Source organism: Anopheles stephensi, chromosome 2 (assembly GCF_013141755.1).
Source record: "Anopheles stephensi strain Indian chromosome 2, UCI_ANSTEP_V1.0, whole genome shotgun sequence".
NCBI classification, from domain to species: Eukaryota; Metazoa; Arthropoda; class Insecta; order Diptera; family Culicidae; genus Anopheles; species Anopheles stephensi.
In genome coordinates, this window is record NC_050202.1 from 71650563 (window position 1) to 71663316 (window position 12754).

The following is a 12754-nucleotide window of genomic DNA, read 5'->3' on the forward strand; positions in this document are numbered from 1 at the left end:
CGTTTGAATTACTGACACAAACTGTATCCTATTGTTACTTTCTGTTCCTACAACGTCAATATTGGTTGGTTAGTTTATAGCGTGGCACCGGTCTATCAACGGCAAGATTGGGAATTGAATCCCTTCTGGACCCCAGGGAAACCCTTCCACCCCCTTTAGGGAGGATTGACTGTGTGGTATTAAAAAGCACAGGGAGCCAGAAATGGCAAGCACAACCTTGAAGGTCGCTAAGCCAAAAAGATTAAATCGATTTGCTCTTGTTTGCATTTTAAGCTTCCTTGACTTTGCATTTAAGTATAGCTGGAAAAGCAGATCAGAAGCAAGAACGGTATAGTCGTGATTGGATATGATGCCGCTCTAGTAACTACCACAAAGTTGACTACATAAATTAATTTTTAAACAGGGATAAACATATGTAATGGGATCAGACATCAGGTTCGGGAACTTACATAGAAGCTACTGACCTTTGGCTATATGTAAGGGTTCCCAACTTCATTCTACAAAAGGCTTCCCATGGGACTTAATTCGGGACTGTCTTTTACAAAAAGTTTATTAAAAAAAATATACTTCCTAGGACTTTATTAAAAAACATATTTCAGGAATTTAGCTAAAAGCAATTGAGTATTTCATTGGACTTGGAGAATCTGGAATCCCGTCGAAGTATTACGACAAACATTCGACATAGTCTGTGATCTGATCCTCAACTTTAATGTCCTTCCGTTTCTCTTTGTTGATGGAATTTATGAATCGATGTCCCTAAAGGATCCGTACGGTTTCAGACCTACCCTAACGACAGAGCCTACCCGGCTAGCACGATTGAGGGCCAGGGGTATGTAGAAATCGAGCGAAATGGGGGAAAAATCCCGAAGCAAAAATCCGTCATAAAAGCCATCACTTAGACGCGTTTTATGACGATTTTCAAATTTCGACAGCTTTTCGCCCATTTCATCCATTTCGCCCCTTGGCTGTTTTGCCGCGATTTCTTTCAGTGTGTGCGTGTCATCTAGCATGAATGAGGCATTGTGCGTGTGATTGTTACCCTTTATTGTAAGTCACAGCTGAAAACACAAAGCAGCATTCAAATTCAACTCAGCAGTTTCACCTGGAAAATAAAAAAATAAAAGTAAGTAAGATTAAGTGCATGACAATGAATCAAATTATTATCATACTTACATAAAAAATAATAAAACGATTGATTATTTCAGCCAAAATATAATGTCGGAACCACCAAAGAAAGGGCGCCTTTTTGCACTGCAACCACTGCCTTCGGCTGTATTATGCTCCACAGGGGCGATCGTCCGTGTTTTTGGACCGCGAACGTCATCAAGACCGACGCCGGAACCGTCTCTTGCCCCCGATGCTGGTTCCATGGATATCGCTACGCGTCCGGCAGGATCGATGGAACAAAAGCGAGGATCGCAGCCCTCAACGAAAGCGATACGTGGGATGATTCTTGTGCCTGCTAGTTCCGTGCGTGTTGTTCCACTAGCGACATTGTCGTTAAAGCGTTCGCATGGATCGCAGCTGACCACAAGTGCGACGCCGCTACCATCGGTCATTCCCGCTGCTGGATCCGTGGATGGCATTCCGTGATCGTTAGGATCGTTTGACGAACAAATGCAAGGATCGCAGCCGACTACAAGTGCGACGCCGAAATCGTCTGTTGCTTCAGCTGCTGGTTCATGCGCGCATGACGTTGCGCGACCGGCAAAAACGACTGTCGTGCATCAAGGATCCCTTCAGCCGTCACCAAGCATGACACCGGAACCGTGTGTTTCATCACCGGGATCAACATTTCACGAAGAGCAGTCGTCAGCAAGCAGCATTCATCCGTCCACCGTATCTATTCATGTAAATAAGAACACAGAGTTAATTCAAGCAAAAATAACTTGTCCTGGGCACGATTTTTGTTCACAATGTTCATTATTAAAACTGGATGCCCGAACTGCCCAAACGGCTGCGGTAGTGGCCACAATACACCCGATGAAAGGCGTGCGACGCAATGCTCAAACCATCCCGATGCAATATATAAGCAACGAAGAGTCACTGGACAGGTTTGAAGAGCATCTTACAGATGAAAATTTGTTTTACACCTTCATACAGCGTGCGGATGCTGTACAAAATTGGTTGCTTGAAGCTATGGGTGGAGGTAGGAAAAAAAAATAGGTTAAACAAGGTGTAATATGAGCGCAAATGAAATAACAGTAGGCGTTGCTATGAACACAGTAGTATGGAAAACAATACGTTACCTTTTTCTGCCCGGTAATGTGCAATCCGAATGAAATATGATGATCACAAAACAGTAATACTCTTGGCGTTGTTTACACACATGGAAAGATGCTGGAGTATCAGCCACACACACAGCTTTTTTGAAGCAATTTTTGTTATTCTACGGCACTGCACATATCGGTAATAAGTAAGATCTGTTCAAAATAAAGAATATTTAGATTATTTCACGAATTTTTGCACATAACCAAGCGGATTGCGCATGTTTACTTTTCTGAACTCCAACTGAGTTTGTTTACACATTTTTTGACACAGCGGCGTTTTGCTCGCTTTTGACGCACGCACACATTCAAAGACAGCACAGCGCATGCGTTGCAACGAGCAAAACAGCTAGTTCGCCCGAGCGAGATTGCCCCTCACGAGTTTCACCCATTTTCGCACGATTTCTACATACCCCTCACCTACAAACTGACCCGAATTGTTTGCCGGGTATTCTTCTGCCCTCCTTTAGCTATCGTTTATTGCTTTTGAATTTAAAGCATGATTTTACCAAACCATAAACGGCCCATTCTAATAAAACTTATAAAAATCTTCCTGCGATACCTGTTGGCAATCCATGTTTCCCAATGTTGCTGATGTACTAATCACCACCGTTCACAAACTTGTCACGCGAATCATGCAAATGCCCCAAACATCGATTACCAAATACAATCTTGCGCAATTTATTTTCATCCCATCGGGAAATCTGATTAGAATGGACAAACAACCGATAAAGGACGAGCAGCGGAATTTGCAAAAAAATGAAAACGGATTAAATGCCCTTATCCTTCGACCGTTCACCGGTTACGGTGCTTATCGTACCGAGCCGTTTTTGCACACTTTTCTTCATACTTTTTGTTACTAAATCGTACCTTTTTCGAATTTCAATACCAGTACAACTTAATCTTTTCGGCTTGCCGCAGTAAGGAACAGGCAGCAAACATGTCTGCCTCGCCGTTGTGAATACTTTTAGTGGGCGTGGTTTCAAGGACGATCGATTTGCGGTTGTGCGTTTAAATGCATAGCCCCTAGGAGCTGGGAGTTGGGGATGAAACTATCTGAGCTACATTAAATTATGATTTGTGCTAATCAATAAAATAAACCAACAATACATACACACACTCACTAATCTTTATCCTATTAGCTTCTCACTGGTACCGATAACGTTAGGTGACGACACGTGTCGGGGATTGGCGTGTGGCATCAGCATCATGAAGCATCATTTGAAATTAATTGAAAGGATATACCGGAAGCTAGGCCGGAAGGACGGATGCACACTTTTGCCCAACATTGGTGGGCATGGCATCCGACGCGCCGGTCGGAAGACGAAGTCAAGTAGGGTGAGGCTTGAATCGCTTATCTACACCAGACCAGATTTTCGGGCAGGTTTGCCACATCACTTCTCAGCTTATTTGTCACTTGAACGGCAAACGATGTGATAAACACGTGCCATCATCGTCCCGGGCTCCTCGGCGGGTGTAATGAATTTCAATTGGAGGTTTTAACGCAAATAAAAGGCTGATGCGAGAGTGCTCATGTGATATCGATGGGAAAATGGATTAGTCAGTAAAGTACGGTGTGGGATTTTGTTTTTTCGACTTCAATCGTTCGTTTTTAACAGGGGAAAATTTAGCTCGGCATATCTTTCTTTGTTGAAATTTACTGTAGGTATGTGGCTTAAAATGTACAAGGGAAAGGACTTCCCGGGCAAATGTTTCAACTCTAGTGACAGGGTTTGATGATTTGCGGGTTTGCTGGATGTATCATTACAAAATATATTATTTATTGGGTATATTGGTGAGCATCTATCCCCCTACAGTATAGACAAACTATTACAACGTTATTCATCAATTTGGAGTAGCTATGGCCAAATAATCGAGGGCGCATTTGAAGATAGTTAGTCATATCCTGATGATATTAGAATTTAGTGGCATGTTCTTAATTGTACAGAATGGCATACAAAAAAAAAGTCACAGGACGACTTTTCAATTTCTGCCGAAATTTATCAGGAAATCAGAGGAAACCGCCTTTACGACTGGAAGTTTTATCGCGATGAAAGTTGCATCTAGGTCAAAAGTATCTAGAATATGCCGTGCTGATTGATAAACGTCTCTCTGAATCAGAATGATTCTCTCTCTTTCTCTATTCTTGGCCTAACGAGCTATAAGATCATGTCTGCCATTTCAGACTTACTAGACTTAATGATAACACAAAGTTGGGTAGCCAAGTCTTCACTAAGGGGGAACGGTCCAGATGGCATTTGAACCCCTTTATGAAAACCGGCTTCGTTGTCGCCTATCAATCAGAATGGACAAAATGCAAATAAGAAAATCCTTCCAAAGATAGAAGCGTCATCGATTGAACAAGCTACAAGCTTACAACTGATCACCAAAGCTTACAAATAGCTGCTGAGTACTGTACAATTATTTAAGCAAAAATTAAAGACAATTATGTTTGAATGCTGCTAGAACGTAGGATTCTAGTAAAGTTCGATCCAATGAGTTATCTGAAGTAGTTTTATCTTCAGCATCATCCAAAGTTAGGCTTTTCTTTAATGCAAAGCATCAGGAATAAATTCCTTTCTCTATCACTTCCCCGACGGATGAAGCATTGAAACCTACCGAAGGAATTTTGAACTCTTTTCAAGGGTCTTAAAATATCTTCTCAACCTCAGGTGTTTATTCAACAAGGATTCCCATGCCGTAATGCGTCCTGATTTAATATATGGGTCAACCACTACAAAGTTCTTTACTTACTTACTTACTTACTTATCAGGCGTTACAGCCACTTTGCGGTCTTGGCCTGCAGCAACAATCCTCGATACCGCTCACGGTTTAGCGCCGTCGTCTGCCAATCCGTTATCCGTGGACGGCCTAAAAGGACTTTACGGGCTGGGTCGTCCGGTGTCATTCTCATGACGTGGCCAGCCCACCGAAGCCTGGCGATTCTTATTCACTCCACGATGGTGAGATCATCGTACAGCTCGTAGAACTCGTCATTGTAGCGGCTCCTCCATTGTTCTTCCACAAATACGGGACCAAAAATCCTTCTGAGCATCTTTCTCTCGAACGCGTCTAAGAGGGCTTCGTCAGTTTTTGGATAGAGTCCATGTCTCAGAGGCGTATGTGAAAGTTCTTTAAGGTTTTTAAATAAGTTCTAAAAATGTGTTCAATTGTGGTGGCCGAGGCGAATAACGTTTCAAATTCCATCCAGATCGCCTCCCCGTACGTAGGACTGCCTATCCAGCTACGGGTAAAATCAAGTCAAGGAAGCCAAAAATAGCAGACCTCTCACGGTTGTAGTGCCAAAAAAGAAGAAGTTTAAGATTCCAAGTTTTCAATATCAGACGAGCAAAAAAAAATCAGATATCGTCATCCTGATAAAGAAATATCCCACAAGACAACCATGAGATAAGGCTTTAATTGTAATGAACAGTTCTGTAAGTTCCAGTATAGTAGTCATAATGTGGCTGGTATTAAACAGTTTTTGATTAGAAAACATCGAAAAAGCATAATTAAATTCAAAACAATATATTTAGCGTTGATTAGTGGTAATCCTGTAGATATGTAGCATTTTATAAGCACAAACACCTTCGTGTCCCACCATCATTTCCATACCATTGCTATGTTACCCATTTATTTTGGCTTTTCCAACCCCTTTTCATTGGCCCTCTTTGACGGGGCCATTCCATCCACCCGACTGGGACCGTCTCCATCAATCGTAACCATTTGCCCATGGTGTGTCAGCTCACGCTTAATTTCGTTCTCCATAATCGTAGGTAGCATACCGCACGGTTGCGACAGTGCCATCAGATCCGTCTTGATGTGCAACCCGGACCGGAATGGCAATCCTCCACTGTTGATCGTTTTGCGTCGATTTTTGGTAGAAGCCAGACTCGTAGTGCCCGGTTTGGCTAGCTTCCCCGCCGGGCACAACTTGCTCACCAGCTTGATTTTTTCGATCTCCACACACTGTTCTACCTTCGATTCCAGCCTTCCGGTGCGACCGGTCGTGCTGGCTGATTTGGCGAACGATTTCGGGCTAACGATCATCAGCAGATTGTTACCATTCTCGCGGTAGTTGCCCGTGAAATGGTTCTCGTTGTTCGAGTGCTGTCCAATGTGGTTTGTGGAGCCTTGCATAAGCTGCTGAAGCTGCTGTTGCGTGCTGCGTTGCTTTAGCGGCGTACGATCGTTAGCCTCCTGCTTCTTCTGCCACTCGAGCACATTCGTTAGCAGCCGTATGTAGCGTATGGCCATGCGAAGAATTTCGTTCTTAGACAGCTTCTTATCCGGCGGATGTGTCGGTACGAGCTTTCGCAGCTCGGCAAACGCACCCGACACATTCTGCTGGCGCCAACGCTCTCTCGTGTTGGTGAACATCTTGCGCACGACCGCACCGGAACCACTGCCACCGATGCCAAGCTTGGTACCGGATAGATTCAGTACCGGCATTACCGACACAAGTGATCCACTGGTATCCACAGCTTGGCCGCACCCATCTTCATCCGCACTGCGGACATGGCCTACGAGAGTATAGAGAAACGGGAGACGAAACAAAGCTCTACACTTTCGGCACAACTTCCACGGCAAACAAAAGCACTAACCAGCATTTTTCAAATCCAGCTCCTCCATGCCATCACTTTCGTTGGAGGAAAAATCCGACATATCCTCGTCGGACAGATCCTGCATCGGACTGCGGCTAAAGCAAGCTTCCGGTTGCACTTCGCACTCACTGTGGCGCAGCAGTGTATCGGACACTTCTTTGCCCGCTGCAAACTGCACCGCCGTTGTTACCAGCGCTGATGCCATAAGGCTGGCATTGGCACTTTCGAACGTAGTCAACAGTCCTTTAGCCAAAGCACCAAGCTTGGACATGTCGATATCACTGTTTGCACTACCTTCCATTGGACACCGGAGCACTTACTTATGTTTTACCACTTTAATTCCCCTTTGGGTCTAAGAAACCTTCTTATCGGTTTGGTTTCCGGAGCACAAATGCAGAATTGAAAAATCGTAACGCACGTTGGCACTGCATTTGAACTGAAAGCTTTGAAGCGTGTGCCTATTGCGCATGTTTGCAAGAAGCATCCTTTGGCTCCTCCTCTTTTTAGGGAAGGGCATATACAGCACATTACAGTAGTGAGCAAAAAATATGTGTAACGTATGAAAAGTAGTGCAGAAGAGATTTTCGCAGGCCTATTACCATATTACTATTGCTACATATTCTGGATGGAGGTAATTAAACTGGTTAGACCAGAAACGGCTAAATTGCCGTCTTGTGAGCATCGTGGACAACAAGACACCTTACAAGAAAAGGCCCCTTGGTCAATGAGGCCCTATCAAAGAATTTCTTGGTAGACGAGAATCCTTGGAGGACAGGATCGCTATGACTGAGAGGTCCTTAAAACTCTCAGACTATCTTCAGAAGACTAGGTTCCTTTGGTAAACTAATTTCCACGCGCATGGGCGGATCATAGTAGAGGCAAGCTAAGCAGATACTTGAGACCTCGAGTTTTAAAGGGTCCTCCTGCATATCGACAGAGGGGTACCTTCCTGTAAGTTCCGTTGCGCTAGGCTAGGCTGGTTCTGGCCCGATCAGCAGATTTGGCGTGTTGGGACTCTTCTCATTTTGCTTTCATTTTGTTCTGCTTCATTCTGATAAGGACCATCAAGGAGCTGCATCCGTCACTGAGGGTAGGCTTCTTGGGTGATGAGTTCCTTTTCGATCTCCCACTGTTAAGCCCGGCCATTTTGATTAAATTATTTTATTTTTTTTTGCACTTTTTTCTCGCAAACGCCAGTCAAAGTGATACTGCTTTTTCCGGATAATATTTTAATATCGATATTAAGTTTTTTTTATCACGTTCAACGCTACAAAAACTAAAGCTTTCATTACTGTCCAACAAGCAAAAGGGCTGTTTCATTTCTGCAACTTAACTGACGTTCGTAGTTTGGTGCGAAAGAGACAGAGCTTCGAAAATAAGAATCCTCACCAAAATTCGGATGTATTAGTTTTACGACTGATCCGGTGGCCATGGCAGTAGCCGTTCTCCACACGGCAGGTCGGGTATCGAATCCCGTCCGGAACGGAACGTCTTCCCATACACATAACAGAACTACCCACGTACAGGGAAAGTAAGTCAGGAAGTCAGCAAGGGCAGGCGTTGCGGTTGTTGTTGAGATTGTGTTTAAAAAAACCTCCCTGTGTTAAAAAGTGTTAAAAATTGTTGTAAGAATAATTTATAATAATAATAAATAGTAAATAAATAAATAATTATAGTAATAAGTCTGAAAAAGATATACTTTTGTGTAACTATTTTAACTCACTTGTAAAAATGAGTGCCCGTGAGTCCCCCCATGAGGGGGGGCATCTATTCAAAATTTAGCCCTTAATAGTAGTATTATTAAGGACTTAAAGCGTACGTAAAAAGAAGCAATGTAGAGTTGGGCTCGCATTGGTACTTGGGGATTGGGTTTTATCGCATCGTCTCTTTCTAATTAACGTCCCATCTCGTTTCCTTCGTTGTTGTCATTTGACAAAGAGGAAATAAAAGGTAAACATTCAAATATAATTTAAAATTAACTTTTTTAACTCAAAACGTGCATAGAAAAATATCTTTACCAGTGCGTGAATGCTAATTTTAACGATTCGATATAAAATAAGGTCAATTTCAATTATGATTGTATATTTATCTTTCCAAACAAAGGCACAGCTCGCTCGCAGAGGTCAAATTTGACAGATGAATGTTTTATGAGCACAGTGGCTTCGAAGTGTTCTGCCCCCTGCATTCTGTAGCTTCTCCAGCGACACAGCTTCAATCGGTTCGGGAAGTATTTCAGACTTATCAAGATGATTGATATTAAGCAAAATATTACGGATAAAAACTATAATAAAGTGCTGGATGCGCTAAACTCGTTGAATATAAGGTAATGCAATTCAATTCCGCTCTGTAGATGAGCGAAACGTGGTTGGGCACCATCATTTCATTTTTAATGGCCTTTTTTTATGACCCTGCTCCTCAGCGATGCCGAGATAGACACGTTCCGTCGGGAAGTCTCCACAATTATAGAAAGTTTTTACGCTTGCCATGAGTCGGAAGACGAGGTCGTGAATCGTGTGGCCATCAAGTGCTTGAACCTGCTGAAACGGGCCTGCGCCCGGGGAGAATCGTTTCAGAACGCAATCGTTGCCCGGGTGGAATTCCTGGAACGCGTGCGTGACATGCTGGTGAACGAGAAAGGCACCGTACCGCTAAATGTCCGCAACAACTGTCTACAGCTGCTGGCCAACCTGTGCGTGCAGAACACTTGCAATCAGGAACGGATCATTACGTTCATGCACACGTTTCTGCACACCAGTGTGTCTTCCAACGGAGGGTACGCGAACGCGGCGGCTATGATTTTGTACAACGGGTTCATCTACAAGACCGTAAGCCTGGAGTTGGCCGACATTTTGAACCGTCTGTTGGACAATGTTGAAGCGAACCGTTTGGCACAAACCGAAGTGCCGGAGTTTGTGTGCATATTCCTGGAGTATCTAATAGCGGAAAGCAACGAGATGGTGCAGGTGCTGGAGACGATGGATGCTAGCAAACGGATGCTGCTTTTCCGGTACCTCATCGAGTACATACGGCAGGATGACCGGCGCATTCATCCGATCCATCCGGATGTGTTTAAGCATCTGTTGGCTGAGTTTAAGAAAAAATCGGACATGATTCTCAAGACGGACAATGTGCAGCTCGATGCCCAGGACACGGAGGAAGCGTTTACGCTGCTGGTGCTGCTAGCGGATGCGACGTGCGTGGAACCATATGGATCGTTTCTGCGCCATGACGGAGGGTTATTTTTAAACTTTGGCTGTAAGCGTGCGTCCGATCGCGGCGAGCGTCTTCTACGGTTGATGATTCCACTGTAAACTGTGTTCCCCGGTTTTAGGTCTTTTGCGCCAAATGCAGCTGCTGGGCAAGTCCGAAACGAAGAACATGTTCACCCCGGTGCAGAAAATAGAGGAAATCTTGAAAATCAAGCAAGGCGACAGTGAGCTGGACATTGAGACGCAGATTTCGTACTCATTGCGGTCGGCAGTGGTAAAAGCGTTGGCCAATTTGTCCTACAAGTCGAAGAAAAATCAAAAGCTTGCCCGTGAGATGGACATCATGGCAGCGATACTTGAATGCACCAATCTGGACGCTCGCAATCCGCGTAAGAAACGATCAGGAATCTGCGCGGTTCCTAACTCTTTCAATTCTTATAAGTTCTTCTCTTCTCTGCTTTTCAACAGTCATTAAGGAATGGAGCATTCTGGCGATCCGCAATCTGTGTGACGATAATCCGGAAAATCAGCAGTTCATAGCGGGACTGAAGAAGCTGGGCGATGCCGAAAATGCGCTCATCACGGAGTACAAGTCCGGCACGATTCGAATCAGTGAAAATGCCCGAGGCAAAAAGTAGTTTTTCTCCGTAAGGCTGCTATTTTTTTGATCTTTTATTTGCTATCTTGCCCCGTTGGTTGACTAGGAACGGGCGAACAGTTTGGTCGGAAACTGTTCGTACAGCAGTTGAGCGTTTGGCTTACTGACAGGCTTTGGCGATGATCTGAAATTGAGGGAAGAGGGACAAACATCGGCGCATGTACGATACGTACATTCAATACCCATTACCCAATAAAATTGTAAGAGTATTTGCAGTGCTTTACATACATTGTTTCTGGAATGGTTGACAGCGTCACGTTGACTACATCCGATGAAATTTCAGTCGGCCGGATAGAGCCAAAGAAATCCGTAATTGGAACTTTGAACGGATCTTTCGGGTAGAGGTCCTTCCTGACGCCTACCGTGGAAATGCAGGCCCGCTTGGGACACACAGATAGCTGGGAAAAAAAGAAGGAAAATGACGCTACTGTAGCGAACGTATAAGAGAGAACTGTGCCGTGGTTGAACTTACGAAATCTCCCATCGTTTTCTTGCTGTTCCATTCGACCCGCTCCAGAAACTCGAGCGCATTGTACGTGTAGCGGTCGATGATGTACACTCCGATGGCAGGATCGATATGGTGGGACAGCGAGTCCTCTCCAACCAGACTGCTCGCCACCGCCAGTATGTTCGGTGAGTAGAACTTTTCGTACATCGACGCGGCCTGACATGTGTCGATCATGAAGAACAGCTCGTTGTACCGTTGCTTCTGCCACATCTGCTCGATCGCATCCGCCAGCTCTTGATTGGTGATCTCTTCCGAGTCCTGGAACTTAAGGAATCCATCTCCACCGTGCCCGGTCAGGTAGATCAACACGTTGCTACCCGAATCGGACAGCAGCCGTTTCGAGCGGGCGGTACCATTTTCGTTCCGGCCCGTCAGTAACCGTACAAAATTTTCCACCGTAACCTCGTACCCACGGTAATCCACTTCCACGTCCGACCCGTACACGTTGATGTGCTGTTTGGCATTGTTGAAAACGGTGGCTGGGCGTGGATTGCGTGCATTGCACGCCATATCATCGGCGACCATGAGCAGTATCTGGCTGTCCGGTATGCCAAGTCGCTTTACTGACCGATACACGGACAGGACGTTTGCGATGTGGCGATAGTTGAACCAAAACCGAGAAGTGTCCACCAGCACTGCCCAGTTGTTGGTATGCGAGCTGCTTGTCACAAACTTGGAGGGTAGCTAAAATCACAAAAGAACCTGATTAATATTCCATTGTTGTACTTGTTTTATAGCAGTATACTTCGATTTCATTGCCGGAAACGATATTAATCGCACAGATAAGTAAAATCGCCTTCAGAAACAACATTTTTCCCGTACAAAACTGCACTACCTGGAACCGGGCGGTAACCAAAACAAAACAGACACTTAACGAAAGAGACGTCAATTGATCGTTGACATTTCTTAACGAAAGAAAAACTTCAAACGTTTATTGGCGGTGTCCACACGTGGGCCTTATTTAGCAAAATTTAATTTTGAATTAGCTTCACTGAATTTGGAAGTCTTTTGCATTTTAAATAATAATTTGCCAATTTAATAAAAAACTGGGATCTTTAGGTTCTTGATATGTCACCATCTTTAAAATTCTTGGTTTTATTTTTTCTCGAAGACCCAGAAAAACAATTTAGATGAGAATTTAAAACTGGTACACTGAATCACAAAATATTTATTTGCAATAGGAAGGACTGAAGAAAAGTATCACAATCATTATATTATTTTATACTCTATTTTATATTATTTTTGTCACTGCGTTAAATAAAAAAAGGTAAGCATCACAATAACACACAAAATGCCTTAAATTTCCATACCATCAAATACATTATCCAAACGTAATTATAAAACTTTAATTTGTACCAAAACTTCCACTTCATTCTCTCTCTAGGGGTTTTGGATAGTGCATGTGACGAGCTTCGTTAAGTTCACCGCCTTATTGCCGTACCCCCTGTGCGAGTGAGCAGTACGGAAGATCCTACGTACCATAGTTCCCGTCTCACTTGTTTGTTTGC

General features: G+C 44.0%; 3 protein-coding genes across 8 annotated transcripts; 1 reads left to right on the top strand and 2 right to left on the bottom strand.

The window, feature by feature from the left end:
- Positions 1 to 1027: 1027 nt before the first annotated feature.
- Positions 1028 to 7266, bottom strand: LOC118504665. Of its 5 annotated transcripts, XM_036039447.1 has the most exons (6): positions 6872 to 7248; positions 2830 to 6790; positions 2250 to 2423; positions 1916 to 2137; positions 1174 to 1843; positions 1028 to 1102 (listed from the first exon to the last, which is right to left on the bottom strand). In XM_036039447.1, exons 1-2 carry the CDS (start codon positions 7170 to 7172, stop codon positions 5901 to 5903), a joined length of 1191 nt encoding a protein of 396 aa, XP_035895340.1. In that variant the 5' UTR covers positions 7173 to 7248; the 3' UTR covers positions 1028 to 1102; positions 1174 to 1843; positions 1916 to 2137; positions 2250 to 2423; positions 2830 to 5900. The 5 variants fall into 5 exon arrangements, 2 of the variants coding, with proteins under 2 accessions (XP_035895340.1, XP_035895341.1); XM_036039448.1 differs by having other exon boundaries at positions 1174 to 2137; positions 6872 to 7266; XR_004905331.1 differs by lacking the exons at positions 2830 to 6790; positions 6872 to 7248 and adding an exon at positions 2681 to 2722 and having other exon boundaries at positions 1174 to 2137.
- A 1467-nt stretch (positions 7267 to 8733) lies between these two features.
- On the top strand, positions 8734 to 10961 carry LOC118504669 (ataxin-10). 2 transcript variants are annotated; one of them, XM_036039458.1, is made up of 5 exons: positions 8734 to 8821; positions 8975 to 9194; positions 9291 to 10126; positions 10203 to 10469; positions 10549 to 10961. In XM_036039458.1, the coding sequence occupies exons 2-5, from the start codon at positions 9118 to 9120 to the stop codon at positions 10716 to 10718; spliced, it is 1350 nt and encodes a 449-aa protein (XP_035895351.1). In that variant the 5' UTR covers positions 8734 to 8821; positions 8975 to 9117; the 3' UTR covers positions 10719 to 10961. The 2 variants fall into 2 exon arrangements, with proteins under 2 accessions (XP_035895351.1, XP_035895352.1); XM_036039459.1 differs by lacking the exon at positions 8734 to 8821 and adding an exon at positions 8829 to 8891.
- Positions 10729 to 12146, bottom strand: LOC118504670 (putative GPI-anchor transamidase). The gene is made up of 4 exons (XM_036039460.1): positions 11992 to 12146; positions 11211 to 11930; positions 10967 to 11136; positions 10729 to 10862 (listed from the first exon to the last, which is right to left on the bottom strand). The coding sequence occupies exons 1-4, from the start codon at positions 12055 to 12057 to the stop codon at positions 10781 to 10783; spliced, it is 1038 nt and encodes a 345-aa protein (XP_035895353.1). The 5' UTR covers positions 12058 to 12146; the 3' UTR covers positions 10729 to 10780.
- Between the last annotated feature and the right edge of the window lie 608 nt (positions 12147 to 12754).

Bases quoted from the DNA above. Each gene is read 5' to 3' on its own strand.
- LOC118504665 (XM_036039448.1), bottom strand. From the start codon at position 7,172: ATGGAAGGTAGTGCAAACAGTGATATCGACATGTCCAAGCTTGGTGCT. The intron at 6,791-6,871 runs GTTAGTGCTTTT...ATACTCTCGTAG, and splicing joins GCTGGATTTGAAAAATGCTG to GCCATGTCCGCAGTGCGGAT.
- LOC118504669 (XM_036039458.1), top strand. From the start codon at position 9,118: ATGATTGATATTAAGCAAAATATTACGGATAAAAACTATAATAAAGTG. The intron at 10,127-10,202 runs GTAAGCGTGCGT...CCCCGGTTTTAG, and splicing joins GTTATTTTTAAACTTTGGCT to GTCTTTTGCGCCAAATGCAG. The intron at 10,470-10,548 runs GTAAGAAACGAT...GCTTTTCAACAG, and splicing joins TCTGGACGCTCGCAATCCGC to TCATTAAGGAATGGAGCATT.
- LOC118504670 (XM_036039460.1), bottom strand. From the start codon at position 12,057: ATGTTGTTTCTGAAGGCGATTTTACTTATCTGTGCGATTAATATCGTT. The intron at 11,931-11,991 runs GTATACTGCTAT...TTGTGATTTTAG, and splicing joins TTTCCGGCAATGAAATCGAA to CTACCCTCCAAGTTTGTGAC. The intron at 10,863-10,966 runs GTATGTAAAGCA...CCTCAATTTCAG, and splicing joins TCAACCATTCCAGAAACAAT to ATCATCGCCAAAGCCTGTCA.